Genomic DNA, 22,655 nt, shown 5'->3' with positions numbered 1-22,655 from the left:
TTGAAACAAGGGTAAGTCCTAGCGATTGTGATCTCGACAGGTTCATCGCTGACACTAGAAGAAGGTCAAGAGCGTCGTCTCAACAATTGGTACAAACGGCCATCCTACAACCCCTACGCTATGGTGCTGCCGCGTTGGCAGGAGATCTTGCTGTCCAATTCCAGACAGCCTCTTGGCGAAAACACTAACGGTGTGAACACATATAAGGGGATCGATGTTGCTGATGAGGCGATCCAAGGAGGCATGTGGAATGTTCGACCGTATGAGTAAATGTTTCTCATTTGCGCCTCGACATGATTGATCTGGCAGATGTACGCCCTTCTCGCAGTTACCTCCCGACAGGTGCACAGTAGACGACACCATGTTTGGGTGGTCGTAATGATCTTTATACAAATGGCGAMGAAGCAAGACTTTTTTTGTTTCGGGCACCGTGATCTCGCTACACGGACGTTCAGAATGGCAGCTCGGTGCCAACAAGGGGACCGAATCCTCCGCACCCGACGATATTGACACCCGGATACTTTCTGTGGCGTAGTCAGCACTGCGAAGTTTCCGTCCACCTGAGGCTAGGTTTCACTTACATGTGTGCCAAGTTGATGCCGACCACACCAATGGCGAACTGCGAGTAGTTGCCTGGAGGGAAAGATGATTGTTAGTGAGACAAGCCTGTTGAGACACAACGACACACTCACAATCTGTCGGCTCCTGACCATGGCATTGAAATGTTGTAGTGACGGCGGAGTTGTTGCCGGGCCCTGCTTCGAACCAATACTCGTTGCGAGGATGGCGGTATCCCTCCTGGGTAGTAAGAATTTGAGGAACGCCATCTACAGCAAATTAGCAATCCTGCTTGCGAAAGATCTTCTAACAAACAGCCTACCATCAGCGTGGGTAACGCGGTGGTAGTTGCCAACGCATGTATCCGAAGAGCCGGAGAGTTTATCCACAAGGTCTGCAAACGCCGGGTTGCCAACACGGAATTGCCCGTAGGTGTAAGCGGCACGAATCTTATAACCTTGGCTTGCGAGCCCGTTGTATGCAAACTGTGCAATGGCCGCACCCAAGCTGTGACCGACAATCACGAACTTGTAGTTGGGATACTGAGCAATGGCCTGATCGAGGACTTCCTTGGCTTGAGGCTCTATACCATTCCATGCGTTCAAAACCCCTGCGTGGACTTTACAATCTGGGCAGTAAATTCCAGACGAGTTATATGGCACCATGATACTCCCGAGGTCTGTTAATAGATCGCCGAGACTTGCAGTACCGGGGAAAGCCATGACGAGTTCGCGGTCAGTGTCTGATCGGAAGAGGGTCATTTCGGTATCTGGGTTGGAGTTTGCAAATCCCTGGACTACGGTATTGCTTGGAGGATTCTGGCATGGTGCCTCTGGGTAGGTGGGAGCATAGCGGCCGTAGTACAGGAGCTCCTGATAGAGTGTTTCCGAGACTGTTGTCAAGTTAGGTATGAAGTTCCAATGTTGAAAATGGAGCTCTCACCTTGTGTCTTGGGCTTTGACTGCCGCGGGATTATTACAGCAGCAGCGTTGGTAAAAGTAGAGGCGAGCAGAGCCGCAACACAAGAGCTGGTTCTCATGACTGTTAGCAAGGATTATGACCAGGATGTGAGGAGCGGTAGTGTGTCCACTCTTGGTGTCTTACAGGCTGTGGAGGTAGTGAATGTCTACAACTTGATTGGGTAACTTATTCAGGGCCTCGGCACTTTAGTTGCGCACTGAGGCTAGAGGGACAAGAGGGGTTCGGATTGCGTGGGATTAGTAAGATCTGCAGAGAGGCAGTTGAGTCCTGGGGAAGTGTCTGTTATATAAGCCACTGGTATGGGTGGACTTGGAACAGCTGAAAGCTGCTGTCGGTGATGTCGATGATACAATGTGTCGTTGGTGGGGACGAGATGAGAAGTATGTTGAGTGACTCTGGCCACATGACTCAGGAGCTTGAGATTGACCCTCTTACATCGGTGATGTCGAGAGTCGCTGGCAGCGCTACTACTACTTCTAAATACACATAAGAGTTCCGTTGACTGGATATGGGAGAAGGACAAGAAATAATCAGAATTCACCCGTACTCTTGCTGTTACCCATTTAGGTAATTCTTTTGGGCGATTWGTGCTTCAACCTAGGTACTTTGAGACCATTTGAATTGCTGCACATTCACCTCGCTTGCTAAAGCACGGTAAGGGACTAGTCTTGCAGTCGCGTTGCCTAGCAATGATGAGTGGTCGATGAGGACATCAATCTAGATAGCGAAGACTTTGTAAACTTCATCCAAAGTAGCTTTTGGGGAGCTACTAGTAAGATTGACCGCGTGCCACACTTCATTGCCATTTCTAAGGAAAAATTTGGTATTTCCACTGATGTTTTCCGTCTTGACTTCGATCGTAATAGTGTCTCTCAAGGAGCCGTAAAAAGTCCCGAGAATGACTCCTTCAGTGGTCAGTGTCAATCCAATGGCGAAGGAGTCGGGGTCGATAAGGAGATCGATCTAAATGAAATTAATGTTTGACTTCAATGCTGGGCTGTGAGAGGGTCGATACCTCCTCGAAGCGACGACCTGTCTCAGTCCGTATCAATCGATCGTCGTCTGCATCAGGATCGGCACCATACTCCAGTAGTCCGGTTATGCCAGGTCCTGATGATGCTTCGGGTTCTTGCTGAACAACATACGTAGAGTCGTCCATCTGTGTAGTTGAAAGCGTCTCGCCTAGCGTTTCAAGGCAATTTAGTACTCGAGTTGGATTCTAGTCCGGGAAAGACGAGCCTCACCACAAGTAGAGCCAGATTGCCTCTTGACGGAAAATTTGACGCCTCGTGGCATAGCAGCTCCAAAGAATGGGAGCAAAAGAACCATTGACGCAAGGATCGAAATGCGAGTYATTATGATGGGGAAGAAATGAGAGAGGGGAGGAATGATACCAAATAGCGACGATGGACAAAGTCTTGCATGAAGAAAAGGAAGTATGTCAGAAATACAACCTACGTCGAGAGCGCTGACTGGCCAGCTGTGTATAAGGTACTGCCTGCATACGGAGATATGGGACGAGATCGGATGGTTCGCGTTCTTGCCTCCGGCGGGTAGAAAGACGACAAGCAGCGGAGGCTTCTCCTTTCGACACCGCGGTGACGGCAGAGCGCTGGAAATCGTGAAGTGTACCTACTCCGGTGTGTACTTGTGCGTCGGATACGAGTAGCGACGGAGCGGCAAGAATAGTTCTGCTAGCCGTGCTGTACGTCGTCGCTGCAGGGGCAGTGCGCGGTTCCCCCGGGTGAGGTTCACTGGGTGCGACCAACCGGGCGGCGGCGGCCGGCAGTCAGTAAGGTAAGGTACCTTCAAGGTTGGGTGTTTCATTCGTAATCGACAAAAATACGTAAGAAGCACACCGTTACGCAACAATATGCCCCTTCGGCAACAAGTTGGCGTTAATTGTTGTATAAGACAAGCTAGTAGATCTAGGAAGCTATGCCGAGTATCCGGGCACCGACCGGTGGCTTCCAGGTTCCATTTCTCACCCGGTCGGGATCCTGCCATCAAACATTGACATTGACATTGACATTGACATTGACATTGACATTGATATTGACATTGATATTGACATTGATATTGACGGATGATTGGAACACCTGGAGCAGAAATGGAGACTACCAACACGCCTCAATCTCCTCCAGCGGACATGGACGAAGCCGCTGGGACCAAGGCGTCTGGGAAGCTCAAGCGAAGGAGACAAGGCCGGAATACGGCATGTCAAGCATGTTCGAACCTCAAAATGAAGGTTGTATCCATGGTGAATTCACGAAACAGGAGCTTCGACTGATCGCGTATCATGATAGTGTGTTGCTCAGGACAATGGCAAATGTGAGAGGTAGGTCCAGACATTGGCTTGATAGCCAGTCAATAAAGCTGCCAATAATACGCAACACTCCCTCGGTCCTCTCTCCCGAAAGGAAAGTCAATCCCATTCAGCAGTAGGATCTGAGGACATCAGCCTTTCAGCAACAGAGTGCGAGAGTGAACGTTCAAGACAATCTATGGCTGAGCACTCGACCCTCATGCGTAGTCCCATGATGTCGTCAGTAGCCGGCTACTTCAGATCAGCTCAACCATGTCAATTTGATGAGATAGTGTCAAAGGGTCTGATCTCTCATACAGATGCCACCGCGTGGACCGCGAATGCGTTCCCGCCATCCCCAAAGCGCGGAAGCGCCAAACGCTCGAAGGAGGACTTCCCGACGGGGCGGTGAATCAAAGCATTGCAACACCGAGCCGACCATCGCTATTCGACCCTCCAAGTTCAAAAGCAACATCTGTACAGCCGGTGTGTCAGGTTTAGAATGACATGGTGTACAATACTGACAGAAAGTCTATAGACCGACACGAGCGCTTTAGTCCTTCGACACGACCTATCAAATACCGGCAGCAAGACATTCTTCTCGTTGTTTTCGCGAGGTCTTGGGAGTTCTCCGGCATACGAAGATCTCCTGAAAGGAGTTGACTACAAATTCGTGGCAAACTCTTTCACCGTCTTCCAACAGTTGACACCATACTTTCCATTCGTCGAGTTATCGCCTGCCGCAGACGTGGTTGCCATGGTGGCTTATCGTCCTATCATGACGCTCGCGGTGTGTACGGTAGCATCGGGTATGTGTAGGATGGCGCGTGGTAATCCCCAACGGAAACGCTGATTCCATCTCAGCTTCTTCGCCAACAACACAAGACCGTTTGAGCCAAGCCTTCCTCTATTGTCTGTCGTTGAAGGCCATCCTCAGCGACGAGTCTAGCCTTGACCTACTCACAGGCCTACTCGTCTACCTTGCTTGGCAGCATCATTACCTTTCTCAACAACATACTTACCAAAAGCTTTGCTTGTTGGCAGGCATTGCAGGGGACCTCGGTTTGTATCAAGCTGGTTTCAGTACCACGGACAGTCCAGGAAGCAATCTCGAACGGGATCGAGCATTCGTTGGGTGTTACTATCTCTGCAGCACACTCTGTGCGACCGGGTACGACAAGCCAAACCCACTCCGTTGGACGGACAATCTTCGACCAGCAGCCGTGAACGCAAGCCGTATTGGTGCTTTGCCATCAGACCAGGAACTGACTGCTTCTCTTGAACTGACGCGAGCATTGGACGAATTCTCGGAAATTGTGAATGAACACAATGGCGAGGTGGCCACCTCAACACATTCAATGGAGCTTCATACAAAATCAACACTCCATCGAGTGAAAGCACTAAAACGAGAATATCCCTCTCTGGCCAGCTCTCTTGGATACGCGGCTGTGAATCTTCACATCTACCAACGGCTGTTGCGACTTCATCCGACACTCGATTCTTCTACCTTGATCCAATGCGCATGTGCAGTGAAAGAGTATGCCGATGAGCTTCTTTCCAGACCCGCATCGACCTTGCATCGAATTGCAATCGTAGATTGGACAAATTTCTTGGAGATCCTGCTCCTCATGGCAAAAGTCTCCAAGCCCAGTACGGGCGGTTGGGAAGCTGGAGCTTTGACGTCGATGCTGCAGCCCGAAACAGTCCTCGATGCGTTGTGTTCTCACATGGCATCCGCACCTGCAAAAGATCCGCTATCTTTCCGGCACGAGGGGTTGCTGCAGCGATTTCGAGAAGTCGGCGAAGGTATCAAGCGGCTGTTCCTCCACGATGCAGATGTGAGTGGAGAGGTCGCGGGACGCCAATCCTTGTCCTTTGATTCGTTGACCTACTTTGGTAACGGTGTTCTGGATCCACGCTTCTGGAGCAGTCTGAGGAGTGGATATTGAGTCTGCAGGCATGTGCTTGATGTTAGAGCTTACCGCATTGCCCTCCTCATTTCCTAGATTCAACCTGAACCTAGAATACGACTGTAGCGCACTGTCCATTCACACATGATCGTAAGTACCACATGCTCATGATGATGTTGACGAGCGTTCGTCATGAGATAGGGAACTACAGTGAACGGTCGATACACAAATCTTCACGAGACTTGGCTTGAGCATGCTCTGGCTGGAGACAGAGATGCCGCAATCGTCCTGTCAATCTGCGAAGACGATGGACAAGACCATGAGGCGCATCTTGCCCACTGGCGAACCTCTTGGTGATACACTCACTCTCAGGATATTCGTTTCCAGGGACGGCAAATGTGCCACACGTAGAAAGTTCCTCGGCCAATGCTTATATCTGAAGCTTAAAGTCATGGTCGAAGGCAGAGATGTCAGGGTCAAACTGTGGAGGCTGCCTGGGAACGACAATCCATACAGCGTTGAAGGGGCATGGAATGCGTCGTCTGCAACAGGCTTGACCCAGAGCGAGACCTGTGAACTCGGGATCTTTGACTCGCAGTATCCGCAGCCATCCACCAACAAGAAGTAAGTTCGCAATCGGAGCCTATAAGCAATCGTATGGCAGGTCGATCGCCTATTCACAACTGCGGGCCATCGAAGAAGAGATGAAGGCGTAGCTGAGATGAATATGGTTCGGTATGGCTGAACAAATCATTGAAACTTGAACAGCTTTGAAGGATACACCGATTCCAACGAACCTGACAGTGCTGGGCAAAAGCTGGACATCAATCAGCAGCACCTTCACCGACACGACCTCATCAAGCACGTCACTTTGAAGCTCCATCCTTCGTGCAGAATCGTGCGCATAATCTCAAAATCGTATGGATATTCGTTGAGGTTACGCAGCTACCATTCGTTGTTAGTGACTCACGGGATGCAGGACCGAGCGCGAGCGGAAACTATCGTCCGGAATGCGACTGAGCTTTATATGGTTTCGGAAGACGCTGTGCGGTTTCGCGGGCGGCTCGATATGGRACTAGTGTGGTGTCAGATGCATGAAGCGAAGGATGAAAAGACGCATCTCCAGCAGAAGTTCTGATGATGGCATCCAGACCATATCGAGCGTCGTCATGGATCTTACTGCTCATGCAGGAAGGATATGTCGAGACTCGAGAGCAAATGGACGAGTAGTGTTGGGTGTGAACGTGTACTTTGCTGACTGATCGCAGCGTTGTATCGGATGAACCTAATTTCGAGCATGGTTCAACCGTTGTCCATATGCAGGTCGCGGGATTGCGCGGTCAACAATCGCAGCTTGACTATCTTTCATCCTGAGCTTTTCTGTTTTGCGCAGATACGTTCCGACCTTTGCCTGCTCTCGAAAATGCTAGAGCATACACGATCACCACCATTGTGACCCATAGCTGGGTCTACGCTGCAATAATCCATCTCCTGGTGCTACCCCTTTGCGCCGAAAATGCCTCACGAGGATCATCTCCCGTTGTTCAAGAGCCCTCTGCTCCATAAACAGCAGACTACTTCTCGAGGGCATTCAGAAGACTCCACCGCAGGCGAACCTGAACCAAAAGGAGATTCCCAGTCGACAAATGAAGAAGACGCCTTTCTCGACAGTCCACAGTTCCACCGACATAATGAAACCACAAACTCGGAACTCTTCTACGATCTCTTCTTTGTTGCCAACCTCTCCGTCTTCTTGACTGTACATGAGGTTCGTCTCCTGGAGGTATCAGGCATTTTGGATTCCTGGCTGACAGCCGTCTTCAGGTGAACGACAGCGAAACCCTCAAACAGGCAGCTGGATTCTTCTGTGTCCTGTGGTTCACTTGGTATCAAGTCAGTCTTTATGATGTTCGATTCTGTGAGCTACATCCTTTTGTTTAGGTGATTCTCGTCTCGATCTGACCAGCCATTAGCAATGGATTCTGCATACGACCGTGTCATGAAAGTTGTACAGTTCATGTAAGATTCCTCTGCGAATATGGTCAGCGGTAGTTCCATCGACTATTATCACGACATCTAGATCAATCGAAGAGCTGCACATTCGCTAACGCAGCTCACAGGGTGATGGTCGGATTCTGTATTGTAGGACCCAAATTCGACGCGGGCCAGAAACCAGACTTGTCGACACAGTACAGTGAGTTTGCAAAGGTTCTACCACTGGGCTACTTTGTGAGTTGGACACACACGGAGAGGGACTGGAGAGTATCATCGCCTAATGCCATGATAGAAAGCTCTCACCTTGATCTTGATGGCGAGCCGCATCAGCTTGGTACTCCAATATCTCCAATCCATGTGGTTCACTCGGAAATACAAGCAAATGCTTGTGCCCATGGGATGCATTGCTTTGACCTATTTCATCGCTGCAATGGCATACCTGGGTCTTTTCTGGTCCTTTAAGCTTGATGCCAAAGGAGAGAACCACACTTATCTGGTCTGGTACGTGGTTGCAGTGTTGGAGACAATCGTTGCAACCACTATATCTTGTGTGTGGAGAAACGTCTCTTTCAAAGGCACACATCTTGTACAGCGAATGGTAAGCAACATCATGTCCTTGTCATGTGGGTTCTACTCATCATTCACAGTCACTCCTGACCCTCATCATTCTGGGGGAGGGCATCATTGGTCTTGCAAAACGATGCCAACGAATCGTTCAATCCGATGGAGGTCTTCAAATTGGTGTTCCATCAACCGTCGCAAACGTCGTCTGCGGGGTGCTCATCATCTACTTTATATATATGATCTACTTTGACTGGATGGAGGAAAAGCGACACTTTGGCACAATTCGGCAACAAATCTGGTACGTTCCCTCCTGCAATCACTCCTCTGCATGAGCTCACAATCTCCCCTCTCCATCTAGGTCGTTCCTCCACTTTCCACTCCACCTCGCTCTTGTTCTCGCCCTTGAAGGTATGTCTCAATGTATCGCATGGCGGGYAGCAGTCGAAGAAACAGATACATATGCAAGACAAGCCGCAATCTGGAAATCCAAGCTCGAACCCGGCATACCGCTCGCAGAACTACGGCACCTCAGCGAAGATGTCTACCTCACCACGACGGCCTACCTCTACGCCTCATTGCAGACATCGATGGGATACCAAGAGACGCTGGAATACACGGGCAACCTGGCGGATTCAGCAAACGCCTTGGCTGCCATGTCCAATGGCACTGAGAATTTCGAAGCCGCGGATAACGCGTTTGAATGGATGTATCGCATCACCAACCGCGCGATTTACAACATTGCGGGATTCGCGCCTCCTGTGAATGAAACGGAGGTCAACGAGTATCTTGGGATGAAGCTGGACTTTACTGATGAGAATGCCGTGGAGGAAGCCAACGCGCAGTTGAGAAGGATCGGACCAATCTTTGCTCTCACATATGCAAGTTTTCTCCCAACTCGTTCAAATGTGTATCTCTCCTTTACTGACAAATAAACGTCTCACAGGTCTATTTCTTCATCGCAATCGGTCTGGTGATAATGATTTGCTGTTTAATGGCAACACTAAGCAACAGGAAGAAGTCCCAATACCACATGGCTCGAATTTCTCTCAGCGGCATCATCGGACTCGGATTGTGTTTGTTGGCTACGATTGAGACGAATGCAGAGTTCGTCAACAGTTTCACGTCGAGTCCGTGGTTGATTCCCCTGGTTACGATTTGCTTGTTTGTTGGTGAGTGTGTGTTGAAATCCTTGAAATCATGGATCTTTCATGCTGACAGTACGCACAGTCGTGATGCTTAACAATATCAAGCCTGTTGTTCCAAAACTCGCTGATCGAACGCTCAATAGTCGGAGGTCGTCAACTTAGTGTTGAGCTAGGTAGTCAATAGAAATAGATGACACCATGACTTTCATCTCAACAAACACTCTCAATTGACGATGTGATTCGTCCTTGACTTCCAGTCTCGATGTCTTGAAGAAATGATCTTTAGGGTTAGGGTTGGGGTAGTGTAATGAAAGCAACAGCGCCAATGTCTCCAACAATGAGGTACATCGGGGTGGAGAAGAATCAGCAGGAAGAATGTACTCTTCCACGTTCGTGTACTGTACCGACGTACAAACGAGGTGCGTCTACTGTCGTTCAAGACTGACTTTGAATGATGAAGGTTGACATAAAGTCAACGCCGTTCAAATAAGCATCATCAGCCGTCARCACGAGCACGAGGTGGAACAATGGTAGCTTTACAGAAACAAGAAAAGCAGCTGCCAAGCCACCTTCCAGTATCCATGTTGTTTTATGTGTGAACGATCGACTAAAGCTAGTATTTCTCTCCCATCAGCTTTCGCCCATTGTCCAGGCCAGTCCGCATACATTCAGCGAAGAGTGACGAAGCTTGTCCAGTCATTAACGAAGGTGACGGGAGATCGCGACAAGAAAGCAAGGAGTCGTGGAACTCAGCAACCTATCTTCGACAATCCACACGGGGCTCTAATCGCTGGTCTCAAGCAGGTGTAGTTGCCGCAGCACGCTTTGCGAGCGGACGAAAGTCATTCGAGACTGCTGCTGCCGAGGGCGCAATGGGACTGACCGATTCTCGGCGGGTATATTGCCTGCTTGGTGATGATCGACCGAGTAGGGGGGCCGCCATGTATTCGTCCTGCAATCTTGCAAGTCATCGGCCTGGTCAACCAGTTTGCTCGACGAGGACGCTGCATTGATAAGACAAGCTGCGCAATACGCATAGCACTCGCTTGCTTCTGCAGGTCCAGCCGGAGTTGGCGTCTCAGCTAAGGCAGATCATGTTGTGTCTTTTGTTTACATACACCTTAGCATGTCATATGCCCAGTAGCATAATCGAGAAAAGTTGTGTGGGGTGATGAGATGAGATGCACATCACTGGATGGGTTTCTTAGATCAATCATATCCACCAATGCCGACCTGGCTCGCGAAAGCGGTGCTAACGCTGCGCGCGTCCTCATCCTCAATGGTCGATCGATGATTCCTGCCCGCGCCGATGGGAGGCTGAGGTGGACCCTGACCTTCGACGTAGCGACGAAGCTTGTCAGAGTGAGACAAGGAAGCTTGCTTGTTGAGGTCGTTGATGCTAAGGCCTGCGAGGCTGACGCCGCCTTGGCCTGGCTTGACGGATCCGTTGGTTGTGACATCTGTAATTTCACTGGCGGCAACGCTATCGCCGGCAATGGAGTCTGGGGCAGGGTGGGACTTGTCGCCAATGTGGCCATTCCGCTGGTGATCGTTGAGAGTGGGCCACGTGTTCTGAAAGCTCTGGAACATCGGTGGGTACYGACTTGGCAGCGCAGCACCACCAAGCGCAGAGGAGTGGATTGAAGAGACGTCATCAGGAATGTACCCCACAATGCTCTCAGCACCTGGTGGACCCTCTCGGCGACCGCTCATACGGTTGCCAGTGGCAGCAGCCATGTGATTGGCGTGCTGATAAGCCATCTGGTAGCGTTGTGGACCACGGTATGTGGTCTTTGGCCGACTGAACTGGAGGAGAGACACCTGAAGATTGTTGAGTGGACCTTCCACAAGGCAGTTGCGCTCCTTGAAGTGCAAAAGGAGGTAATGCCAAAGAGGGTGCTTGCTGAGCACCTTTGGGTTGCCCAGAATGACCAGACCGTACTTGGCGCGCGTGAGTGCGACGTTGAGACGACGAGGATCACTCAAGAAACCAATGCCCTGGTGGTCATTGCTTCGAACACAAGACAGCACGATGAAGTCCTTCTCTCTGCCCTGGAAGGCATCGACAGAAGCAACTTCCACCTCCTTGTAGTGCTCCTTCTTGAAGGTTCCGGTCTGTTGCATGCTCTGAACGACATACGAGCGTTGCCCTTCGTATGGAGTGATGATACCGATCGCAGAAGGGCTGACACCGGCTTTGAAGAAGCGTGTGACAATCTTTTCGACATTCTGCGCCTCGGTGCGGTTGAGGTAGGATGTACCAGACGCACTAATCTCCTCATTGCCCAGGTTAGACCAGAACATCATTGGAGAGTCTGCAACGGGCCATGGAAATGCAACATCAGGTCGCAGACGCTGTGCCATGGTGACACCATTTTGAAGGGATCCCTSGTAGAACATGTTGGATGGGAACTCGGATAGGCATGGGTGCATGCGGTATTGGACCTGCAGTCGGATTGGAGCACATCCGAGAATGACCAAACGCTCGAAGAGAGACTGGTTAAGACCGGCTTTGGCGGCCTTCTTGTTCATGATGACGGGTCCCAACTGTTGGTGATCACCGACGAGAACAACCTGCTTGCAGCCCAGTACGAGAGGAATCATACACTCCGGCTCGGCGGATTGTGTGCTCTCATCGATCAAGACAGTGCGGAACTTGAGCTTCGCTAGGCGAGGATCACCCGCGCCAACACAAGTACAGCAGATCACATCGGCATTCTGGAGAACCTCCCTCTCGGCAGAGCGTGTGAGTGCCTTGAACTTCTTCTCATCCTGGCTGGTCAGCTCGCCTTGCTCCGCCTTGAGCTGGATGAGCTTGTTTAGCTCTGGGTTGGTGTCGTTCATTTGGACCTGCCTGTGCAAGGACAGGAAACCAACGTCAGACTCGACATCCTCGCGAGATTTTGCAGTAATACGGACGACCTTCAGACCGGTAATGTGGATACGCTCACAAAGCTGATCGACTGCCACGTTTGAAGGCGCACACACCAAAACTTGACCACCATTGATCTTAGAAAGGTGGTAAATGATGGTGGCCGAGGTGACAGTCTTTCCAGTTCCGGGTGGGCCCTGAATCAGACTGAGGGGCTTTTGCAGGACAGACTTGACGGCTTGAATTTGAGAGCCGTTGAGCTCTGGCAGGTTGGGGACGCTGAACTTGCGTGGCATTTGAACTCTCATTGGCGCGGCGGCAACTTCATGTCCCAACAAGCGGTGGAAGATGTAACCTGAAACTGACATCTCATCCAAAGCAAAGGTCTTCATGGCCAGCTGCATGCGATCGAAAGATGTAGCCTTCCAGACGTAATCGGCGGTGAAATTGTGAGTACATTCAGTGGGCACTGACTTGTGGTCACCTCTAGATCGCAGCTCAATGGTCACTTCATCACTCTGGTTGTTGGGAATCTTGATGACATAGCCAACACCTTCCCAGTGCGCGCGCAGCTCTCCAGTGTATCGCAGGCGCATTTCGTCCCCGACTGCCAGCTTGACATCTCCTAGCTCGAGCTTCGGCAGGACGAAAGAGGCCAGGTGTTTGTTGTTGAGACCAAAGTCCCATCGTACGATCAAATTGTCCTGGCTCTGCGACTCCTTCAGCTTGCGGTCGTAGTCGGCCTCGATCTTGACGAGCGGGCCAAAGACGTTCTGGTATTGATAGGCGTCGTCGTAGCGGAGGAGGACAGGCGCGGGCTCATCATCGATGCCAGCGCTCTTCTCGAGATCTTGGATTGTTGCACTGCTGTTGTCCTTCCACATCTCTTCAAGCTTTGCGATGACCTGTGGCTGGAGGTGACGAGCACGCATCTGCTCTTGATCGGTTGGCGTGTTGACAAGCCACGGGAGAAATGAACGATCCTCAATCAGCGGCTGCCACTTTGAGGTGTCCCAATTCATATCCTTGCTGCTTGGCATAGCGGCGCATGGCTGACGGCAGAGCAGGACCACGACGGTGTCACTCTTGGCTGGAATGAATCCCAGCAAGAAGACATTCTTCGTGCCGCAGTTGTAGCATTCCAAAGTGGTGTCCCCAAGAGGGGAGGATGGGTGCAATTGGACCTCCTTGTGACGCGCACGAACGAGATGGTTGATGATGTGGGAGGAGGATGTATTGCCTCGCGCGGAGCAGAACCACTTGGTGCATGACAGGCACTTGACGACGGCGCCTGGGTTGTGAATACCGCAATAAGCGCAAGCATGAGCAGGCAGTTCGACCTCCTCCTCGGGTGCCGCAGCGGGTTGACCATTTGCTCCGTTCACAGCGTGGCTGGCCAGCGATTCGAGGTCATCATCATCGTAGACGTCCGTCTCATCATCGTCGCCTCCTCTGCGTCGGCGAGGGCCTCCATTCAGGTTTCCACGACCATATTCACTGTCCAAAGCGCTCTCGCCTGCGTCCAGAGTGGAGAGGTCGTCGCCTTCGTTGATGGCGGATGCCGAGTCGCCCACGAGATGGTTGGCGACGTGTGTGAAAGCGCCTTCCATGGTCGGAATGAGAGAGGGGAGCGGAAGGGAGGGAGGGGAGATGGTGTGCGGAAGGATTTCGGAGGTGGTGGCGGCGGCGGAGGGATGCGCAGTCCGAAGGGGTTAAATGACAGTCGTGCCGGTGTATCGGCGGGATCCTATGCGTGGCCTCCTCAGCCGTGGGGTGGTTGATGGCAACCGGGGGGAGTTAAAGGTTGTGCGGTCGGTGGAGGTGGAGAGATGGACAGAATAGCAAACGCTTGGGAAGCAGCGCGAGGGATCAGACAAAAGTGGGGCGGGATAAATTCCATGAATCTTTCAACTTTTGTATACCATCAACATCCACTCTGCATCACCACACAATGCAACGACGCGAGAACCGACAGCGGCGAGACTACATATATCGGAGGGCGCTGACTCTGAAGGATGCCGAAATCGCAGAGAAGCGCTCGAAATTGAAGGCGTCGCTGGCATCAGGCAAACCTTTGGATCCATCCATCGCAAACGACAAGCAGCTGCGAACCGACTACAAGTTCGATGAATCCCGAGCCGACCGCACCGCCGACGATGAACTTGAGCTGGACGACGAGTACAGCTTCCTCTCCGGAGTCGTAGACCCACGTGTGCTTGTAACCACCTCACGCGACCCAAGTAGTCGACTCGCCGCATTCGCAAAGGAGATTCGCTTGCTTCTACCCACCAGTATCCGTCTCAATCGCGGTAACCTCATTTTGCCCAACCTGGTCGGAAGCGCAAAGTCTAGCGGCCTGTCTGATGTGATTCTCCTCCACGAGCACCGTGGTACACCTACCGCAATGACCGTATCTCATCTTCCTCACGGACCCACAGCATCCTTCAGCTTACACAATGTCGTACTGCGACACGACATACCGAATGCTTCCCGTGGAACCGTGAGCGAGAGCTACCCGCATCTTATTTTCGACGGCTTCACGACCGCACTGGGAAAGCGCGTAGTGAAGATTTTACAGCACATGTTCCCTCCGCGAGAAAGCGGCGCAAAGTTGGGATCTCGGGTGGTCACCTTTAAGAATATCGAGGATAGTATTGAGGTCAGACATCATGTCTTTGTCAAGACTGGATATCAGAGTGTGGAGCTGGCTGAGGTCGGCCCACGCATGACGATGCGATTGTTCGAGATTCGACAGGGCACGGCAGAGAACAAGGATGGCGATGTGGAGTGGCATATGAACCAATACACTAGGACAAGCAAGAAGAAGGACTACTTGTGAGGCAATGGATAAGAAGGAAATGATGGACACAAAACTTGCGTAGTGCATGGTCGCAGTCGCTGTCATATCATCGCGGGGAACGACTGAACGTACGACAATTTAGATCGGGTTCAGAGCGTCGGACCCTGCTCAACAACTACACCACGTCACCCAACCGTGGACGCCACCTGGGGACGTGGAGCGCATCTATTGCATGATTCAGCATGTGTGGTCTCCGACACGAGATGACGAAGGAACGATTCAGAGTTGTCGGACCGTACTTATCATCAACGATGTCGAGGGTCCGGTCACTACGAGAAGAAGCCGATTAGCCGCAAGACCAAGAATGGTGAAAGCGGTAGTGCAGCTGGAAGGACAGAGAAAGAGGGAGAGAAGAGAGAGATCTGAGCGGTCAAGTGCGTCCATGCAGAGACGGCTTTGGTTGCATGGAGTGTCTCGATCCAATGGACTCTAGTATGAAGGAGTGCTACACAATATGTTGCTCTTGGCGAACAATGGTTTGTATCYCAGTACCATGAAAACAAACCACCTACACATCGTCGTCGTACTATCGGAAGTTTTCCGCCCTCTCGAGTTCGAGCATTCTGGCGCTTGTGCGTTGGCAGCGAATCAGCTTTTGCAAAACTATAGCGAAAGTAGGTCCTTGGCTATAGGAAACAACTCTAGGTACAAGGACACACGATGTACTCTCTTCTTGCTTCACATGTTGCCTCGCAAGATCCGGATGAGGTTTCAAGTAAGGTAATGTGATCGTGCGCTGATCGGCTAGGATCGGTCCCGCGATGTGGAAAGGGTCCAAGTGCAAGGGGCACATCACTGTGCATGGGCATGGATGGATCCACTACATGGCCCCACATCCTCTCCACCTCTATCGGTGGAATCAAGACACCTCGTCGCCTGTTGTATGCACGTGGGGAGAACGGGGTAAAACAGGGTCCTTGGGCAGCAGCATACTGGAAGCAACGGCCAGCACACCGCCTTGAATCAGCGTCGAGTCGTCGACAGCGCTCCGTATTGTAGGAGACGCTAGGATCCTTCTGTCCTCGGCACTTCTTGGGAGATTACCTTTGGTTCCAGTCTCGAGCCCGTACCAATCCTGGCGATATTCGCTCACTTCGCGGCGCATACTGTGCCCACTGTCGATTGCTTTCCGACTCGCCAACATACCCCTCCCCAAGAATCTCCAAGTCACAGAAGACCCACTTCCACCACCACCTTGATATGGCCTGCTCCTGCCTGCGATAGCATACGATTCAAGACCGAGCGACTTTTTCTCGCCGCATTCTGTTCACGAATTCACCACGGCACCCGCCGACACGTCGCAACGTCTCTCCCTTTGGCTACACTAACACAAAGCATGCATTTCGACCAGCAAATATAGAACCCCGTCACTTCCACGATAAGACATCCCGTCACGGGACACCAGCGACAGCAGCGATAGCACACACGCAAAATCTACATGAACCAGCAACCCTCAACCGTATCAGCGCCGACTTCGTAACAGCAGCTTCAATCGAGCATGGCCATTCATCGTGGTATCCAATCCGCCATCTTCTTCTACCTCTCCTGTGCCCCTTGCTCCGAAGCACGCTATCGCAAGAAGCGCAGACAGGAAGCGGTATGGAACCGTGCTGAACGCGACGCGTTAGAAGAGGAGATGCCGGATGCGTATCGACATCCCGAACCAAGTTCAACCAATCCGTATTGGCAGAGTGAAATCGCTTTGGGCCCGCAGTTGACGGCCCGGGGAGGAAATCGAAACAAGGGCAAGAATGCTGGAGGGAAGGCTTCCCGCGAGGTGCTGAGCAGCAATACAAGTGTTGCGGGTGCAAGCTCTTTAGATCTCAACACGCTGCAGCAAAGAGAGGATGAGGTCCTATGGGGTACAACAGACATGACGATGGACGGAGCGGGCGGCACTGTGATTCAACGACCGCAACGTGCAGCGAGACGGAGAGGAATGTCCAATGAGACCAGTACTACCACAGGAACAGGTGTATCGGCGAACAGGTACGAGAGCTTTCGTAGTCCTGCGGTCAGCGAATTATTGCCGCCCATTGTACGGACCGTGCATTCGAGAGAAGAGGTGGCATGGATGATGCAGCCGCCTCCCGTAGCAGAAGTCATGAGTGGGAAAAGAGAGGGTGGGAGAAGCGGAGCTAGTTCGAGACAGAGCAGCGCCAGGATGGCCAGGACTGTGTCTAAAGATAGTGCTGGTTCTGTGCTGAGAGAGAGTCCAAGGACGTTGCCAGCGGATTTGAGACGACCGTCTTCAAGAGGAGGCGAATTTCTTGATTCTACGATGATTGCACATGATCTTGTACCCATGAGGAGGGTTGCTTCCAGACCACCTCTCCTCTCAACCATTGCCAGTGAAGGAAACATCCCCACAACCGGAGAAGAAGCTCGACTCTCCCTGGTCGACTCCGCGAACTCCTCGCACGACAACGACGGCCATGACGAAATTCCCCCGTCTAGACGACCTCGCGCTCGATCCACTTCTGCATCCAAGAAAACAGGGGCACTGAAGGGACGAGTTTTCACCGCCATCGACTCGCCTTCTCCCGAGAGGAGAGATTTGGATTTGGAGTTTGCCGAGGGAGAACTTAGGCCGGAACTATTTGACAGCTGGTACACGCCAGACTTCGACGTGGGCAGGTGGGTGCATGAGCATACCCGCCGGGAGGGCGTCAGCAAGAGGTGGAGTTTCGATGTATGAGGCCCACTTTTCTACCCACAGAAACGGATAGCCAGGGAGCTAGAACGGACTTGATCTTAGGGCTGAATTTTGAAAATCGTGATTGCGCGTTGAAGCGTTGGCGTTTATGGCATGCGTGCTTCTATTTGGGGTTTGGCCTCGCGAGTTACGAATTATTGGGTGTACAAAGTGGTTTGAGTTCGGATTGGGATAGATGCAAGAAAGAAACAAAGCGAGGACGGTAGAAGTAGGGATATTGCAGAAGCGGAGACGGTAGTAAGAACTCACGGCCTTGCTCGCCCGTGCTGGAAGAAATGAAAGGGCCTCTTGAACGCACACTGCAATGCATCTCTCACAGGAATTTCGGATGGGAATTTGAGAAGACGCATTCGTAGCTTTTTGCTTCACGATTTCAAATGCTTATGAATACATTCACTTAGGATATTCTTCAAACATGTTTGGATCAGTGTCCCTTTCCACCYCTCTCGTCCTGGAACCCAATTCCAGCATTGTTCGCCGGCTGCTCAGGAAATTCTTTCTWCGATTTGGCGACACTGTTGGTGCTGTCTTGCTCGGAAGTCGCTGTTCCCCCTGTGCTATTCTTTCGGTTCCTATCGATTCAATGGAGTTAGCACATTGATACTCATGCGTTGGGGAGATTTTATTGATGATGCCTACTCCATCCCTTGCTTGGCAGCGTGCGTTTGTACGTTGGGCTGATCTGTCTTGTTCACAGTATGCGTCTTGTCCTTGCCGATTCCATCGCTTCGAATGGTGGGAGTCGTGGAGAATGGTCGGGCTGCTGTGGGGATGGTGCGAAGTGATCGGGTGGATAATCTGAGGAACGACATTTTGAGGATGTAGTTGTAGAGAGAAGGAATCTGCGTCGTCAATGGATGTTGAACATGAAGACAGAATGAACGATGACGATATTGGCATCATCATTTGTTCCATCCGAGCTTCATGCATTACCCCACAAAAAGCGCTTCCGGAAGAAGTTAAAGCACGATTAACTTCCCGCACCATGCTCGGTGATCCAGATCTTTCCCGTGGAGATTTGGTGGTCTGTATTCCACCAACGTCTAGCCGGATGTAGAACAACTCGGGTATCATCCGAAATTGCCGATCTCGATTGTTTATAGTAGTCCGTACACTAAAACAAATCTTTCTAAACAAATACAATCCGTACTAAGATTTACATCCTTCCTACGTATACTACCTACGCATACTTATATACACTACTAAGACCTACGTATAATAGTATCCGAAATTGCCCTCCTTCGAGATAGGTACTTTCGTCTAGATAGCGAGATTGTTCTTATACCGGAGGACTTTAAACTAGCTTAGAAGCTACTTAGTAACGTATAGAACTATATACGGACGGTAGAGCCTACGGATACTAATTATACGTAAAAGCTCTACTACTAATGTATTAAGAAGCGCCGCTCTACGTATTAAGTAGATAAGGACGATATAGGTACGCGGAATAAGAAGTCGTTCGGTTAGTTGCTCGAGCCGTATAAGGTTACCTTTTTAGCGGTAATCTAACTARACGGTAATAATAAGCTAGTTTTAATTAAACTAGTGCGTAGATAGCATAAAGRACTAYACTTATATAGCCTCGAATAGTRTAACTCTCGCCGTACGAAYAAGCTCCTAAAGGACCTAATACGTAAGCGTATAGATAACAGCCCTCGAGCCTCTCGAATAGTAGACGTATTAAAGGAAGAGYATAGTAATATTAGCGGTAAGCAGTTAACGTACTAACACGCTTATAACTAAGGGCGTTTATTACTAYACTATAACTTAGATAAGCGATACGTCCGTAAGGGCGCGGATACTATAGATRTAYAGCTTRTTAAGGCGGACAAYCGTACTAGTRCCCTTAGAYAATACTACTAGCTATTCGCTRTTAGAACGAAGGATRGATTAAGGCGTAGAATCGTCGTTRTAACACTAGATAGTTTAACAGTTTAGAAGTAATACGGAGCTCTTATAATTATAGACGCTACGTATTAAGYACTCGGCCTACCGTAGTTCCTTATTAACCTCGTAGTACGTAACGGTAACGGTTCGTTTCGGCCGGTTRCTTATATAGTAATTAAGAGCTAGTATAGCGTAGTTATTATAGAAGGACTCCGCGCGTTACGATTATAGGCTAGTAAYAACGAGAGCGGCTTAATATTATAGTAGACCGTTAYRGACGACTTATCTAGTAAAYAGAACGCTATCCGTATAGCCTTCGGCGATAACGTAAAGCTACTACTCTACTAAYGACACGTTAGTTAAACGATACGYACTAAGTTCCCTMTTAAAGGTAGATATAAGGCTACTAACTAAGCGTTATAGTATATAATGCTATATTACGAAACGGACGATAAAATTAAGGCTAAACTATAGCTAGCTATTAACTTACTACTAGGTGGATTAAACGACCGGCTATATAGCAACGTACGCCGCGAATAGTTATTTAACTACGCTTATATATAGTGCACTAAGTTCCGTAAGGACAATCCTCTATTAATATAGATACGCACCTCTAATCTAGTAGAAGGATAGCATTCTAACTATAAGAGCGGTAATATGCTCGTTAAGCGTAGCTTCTTAATTACCGGTTGCTTGCTTAAGAGCTTTAAAACGGATAAGCGGTAGAACAACAACGCCGCTAATAAGGCTCTAAAGAACGATAAGCTTAGCCTATAGACTCGTCTACATTACCGCTAGTTCGAGCTACTACCTATATACGTTTAAGAGAAGATTACGGAGTAATACCGCCTTAGTAAGAAGCGCTTTAAGAACCTTACACCTTAGTAGTTCCGGTTTAAGGCCTCGTACGATAAGGAAACGCCTTTACGTTATTACTACTACTTCTAGTTCGAGTAGCGAATGCCGTATAAGCATATATAGTTTAATGCCTGCTACGACGGCAACGAGCTTACTACTATTTAAACCGCTACGTATATTAACCGCTTCCTTAGCATTAATACTACGCATTATTACCGTAAGTAGCGGATTAACGAAAGCGACATACTAGTAGCGGAGGGAACGAGCGAGCGTATTAACGACGAGAGCTATTAAAAGCAGCGCTAATACTAATACTAGCCGCTCGAGCGTAATTACTACACTTTAATATATGCAATTATCGAGCAGTTTAAGGAGACGTTCTATCGACAAGCGGACGTTATAGTTATAGAGCTTACGAAGGCGGAGCGTAATTAATATATTAATACCCTCGCCTATAGCTACGAAGCGGCGCTCTTAAGTAGCGCTCTTACTATCTCCGAGTAGCGCGGCGGCGATAACACCGAGTCGCTCGGTAAAGCTATCGACAATACGCTTGCTTATTTAATAGATAAAGATGTTAAAAAGTAAAATCTAGGGACGAAGAGAGAGAGAAGTATCTAGGATAGTCGGGGTAAGCGAGTGTAATTTAGAGAAGGAAGAGCCTTTTTAAAAGACTAAATATAAGTAGTTTCTTAGTAAAGGCATAGTTATTCCCTAGCCTATTAAATTCTAATACTCCCCTATAGCTATATCTCTATTTAAGAATTCCAAAATTTAAAAAGGAAGGAAAAAACTACTAAAAGGCATATTAGTACTCCCCTATTCCCTTAGAATTCTCCTCTATTTCCTTAGATCTAATCTAGCTCCCCTATTTTTAGAAATCTTCTAAATCTAACCTAACTAACTCTAAATCTAAAAAGTTAGAATATTCCTTAGATCCTAAATCCTCTAGTTCTAGATCTAACCTAGTACTAGACTCTAAATTATCTAGTTCTAAATCTAACTTAGTTCTAGATTCTAGATTAGATAGAGGATTCTTAGAATCTAAGTATTAGTCTCCCCTAGTTCTAGAATCCTTAAGCTAGAGTTCTGTTATAATATCCTAAATTCTTTTAAAAAGATCTTTTCTTAACTAATCTAATATATTCTTAGACTATATCTAATCTTCCTCTAAACTTACTCTTTCTAGATTTAGCTTAGAAGTAGCTTTAGAAGGTAGGATTAGAGGTAGTTTAGATAACCTTAACTTAAGGGTAGATTTTAACTTAGAACTAGATTTTAACTTAAAGGTGGATTTTATCGTAGTTTTAGAAATAGACTTTAGAGTAGAATTTTCTAGCTTAAAGGTAGCTTACTAAGAGGCAAAAGCTAATCTAAATTCTATTCTAAAGACGTATAGCTCCTAAGGATTAAGTAGTAGTATTTTATATTAGTATCTTATTAAAGTATAGAGGTATCCTTTAACTTAAAGTAAAAATTCTGCATAAGTAGTGCTAAGCTTATTAAATTGTCTATAGGGTTCTAGAAGAAATTTTTAAAGGTCTTTCTATTACTCTTTTTCTCTTTACTATAGGAGAGAGTTCCTTTTCCTATCTTAGAAAATAGGGTAGAAAGACTAGGACTAATTACTAGATTTATAGCTAGATAAGGYATACTAAACTTAATATCTAATCTAATATAGAGAGGTTAAGTACCTTAGATTTACATTCTCTTCCTAAACTATTAGGAGTATTATTTAGAGGCTAAACTTAGAGGTATCTTAATTATATAAGGTTCCTCTTCCCCTCCCTTCTCTTCTAAATAAATTTAAGGAGTAGATTCCTTTATTAGAATGCAAAACTTCTCTTTAGATTTATTTTAGAGGTAAAAGTAGGCGTAAAACCCGGGCTTATAACCTATTAAAAAGTGAAATCTAGGGACGAAGAGAGAGAGAAGCATCTAGGATAGTCGGGGTAAGCGAGTATAATTTAGAGAAGGAAGAGCCTTCTTAAAAGACTAAATATA

At 49.0% G+C, this 22,655-nt stretch overlaps 9 protein-coding genes; 5 read left to right on the top strand and 4 right to left on the bottom strand.

Annotated features, from left to right (window-relative positions):
- Window positions 1–451: 451 nt before the first annotated feature.
- RCC_08365 (uncharacterized protein) lies at window positions 452–1,597 on the bottom strand (the record flags this gene model as incomplete). XM_023773616.1 has 5 exons in its annotated part: window positions 452–524; window positions 582–633; window positions 693–827; window positions 881–1,450; window positions 1,501–1,597. The coding sequence occupies 5 exons, from the start codon at window positions 1,595–1,597 to the stop codon at window positions 452–454; spliced, it is 927 nt and encodes a 308-aa protein (XP_023629384.1).
- Window positions 1,598–2,256: 659 nt separating this feature from the next.
- Window positions 2,257–2,835, bottom strand: RCC_08364 (uncharacterized protein; the record flags this gene model as incomplete). XM_023773615.1 has 3 exons in its annotated part: window positions 2,257–2,502; window positions 2,555–2,721; window positions 2,784–2,835. The coding sequence occupies 3 exons, from the start codon at window positions 2,833–2,835 to the stop codon at window positions 2,257–2,259; spliced, it is 465 nt and encodes a 154-aa protein (XP_023629383.1).
- Window positions 2,836–3,649: 814 nt separating this feature from the next.
- On the top strand, window positions 3,650–5,793 carry RCC_08363 (uncharacterized protein; the record flags this gene model as incomplete). XM_023773614.1 has 5 exons in its annotated part: window positions 3,650–3,790; window positions 3,846–3,877; window positions 4,165–4,330; window positions 4,383–4,653; window positions 4,709–5,793. The coding sequence occupies 5 exons, from the start codon at window positions 3,650–3,652 to the stop codon at window positions 5,791–5,793; spliced, it is 1,695 nt and encodes a 564-aa protein (XP_023629382.1).
- A 214-nt stretch (window positions 5,794–6,007) lies between these two features.
- RCC_08362 (uncharacterized protein) lies at window positions 6,008–6,833 on the top strand (the record flags this gene model as incomplete). XM_023773613.1 has 3 exons in its annotated part: window positions 6,008–6,378; window positions 6,523–6,672; window positions 6,734–6,833. The coding sequence occupies 3 exons, from the start codon at window positions 6,008–6,010 to the stop codon at window positions 6,831–6,833; spliced, it is 621 nt and encodes a 206-aa protein (XP_023629381.1).
- A 437-nt stretch (window positions 6,834–7,270) lies between these two features.
- RCC_08361 (uncharacterized protein) lies at window positions 7,271–9,620 on the top strand (the record flags this gene model as incomplete). XM_023773612.1 has 9 exons in its annotated part: window positions 7,271–7,522; window positions 7,579–7,672; window positions 7,728–7,773; window positions 7,875–7,983; window positions 8,042–8,347; window positions 8,397–8,611; window positions 8,672–9,191; window positions 9,257–9,482; window positions 9,541–9,620. 9 exons carry the CDS (start codon window positions 7,271–7,273, stop codon window positions 9,618–9,620), a joined length of 1,848 nt encoding a protein of 615 aa, XP_023629380.1.
- Window positions 9,621–10,667: 1,047 nt separating this feature from the next.
- Window positions 10,668–13,940, bottom strand: RCC_08360 (probable regulator of nonsense transcripts; the record flags this gene model as incomplete). The annotated part of the gene is made up of 1 exon (XM_023773611.1): window positions 10,668–13,940. The coding sequence occupies one exon, from the start codon at window positions 13,938–13,940 to the stop codon at window positions 10,668–10,670; it is 3,273 nt and encodes a 1,090-aa protein (XP_023629379.1).
- A 341-nt stretch (window positions 13,941–14,281) lies between these two features.
- RCC_08359 (U3 small nucleolar ribonucleoprotein IMP4) lies at window positions 14,282–15,169 on the top strand (the record flags this gene model as incomplete). Its single annotated transcript, XM_023773610.1, has 1 exon — window positions 14,282–15,169. One exon carries the CDS (start codon window positions 14,282–14,284, stop codon window positions 15,167–15,169), a length of 888 nt encoding a protein of 295 aa, XP_023629378.1.
- Window positions 15,170–16,688: 1,519 nt separating this feature from the next.
- Window positions 16,689–17,888, top strand: RCC_08358 (uncharacterized protein; the record flags this gene model as incomplete). Its single annotated transcript, XM_023773609.1, has 1 exon — window positions 16,689–17,888. One exon carries the CDS (start codon window positions 16,689–16,691, stop codon window positions 17,886–17,888), a length of 1,200 nt encoding a protein of 399 aa, XP_023629377.1.
- Window positions 17,889–18,330: 442 nt separating this feature from the next.
- RCC_08357 (uncharacterized protein) lies at window positions 18,331–18,718 on the bottom strand (the record flags this gene model as incomplete). XM_023773608.1 has 2 exons in its annotated part: window positions 18,331–18,478; window positions 18,546–18,718. The coding sequence occupies 2 exons, from the start codon at window positions 18,716–18,718 to the stop codon at window positions 18,331–18,333; spliced, it is 321 nt and encodes a 106-aa protein (XP_023629376.1).
- Window positions 18,719–22,655: the final 3,937 nt, after the last annotated feature.

Source organism: Ramularia collo-cygni (assembly GCF_900074925.1).
Source record: "Ramularia collo-cygni strain URUG2 genome assembly, contig: RCC_scaffold14, whole genome shotgun sequence".
Taxonomy (NCBI): Eukaryota; Fungi; Ascomycota; class Dothideomycetes; order Mycosphaerellales; family Mycosphaerellaceae; genus Ramularia; species Ramularia collo-cygni.
Note: the sequence above shows the minus strand (reverse complement) of the source record. Positions and strands in the feature narration are given on the sequence as shown.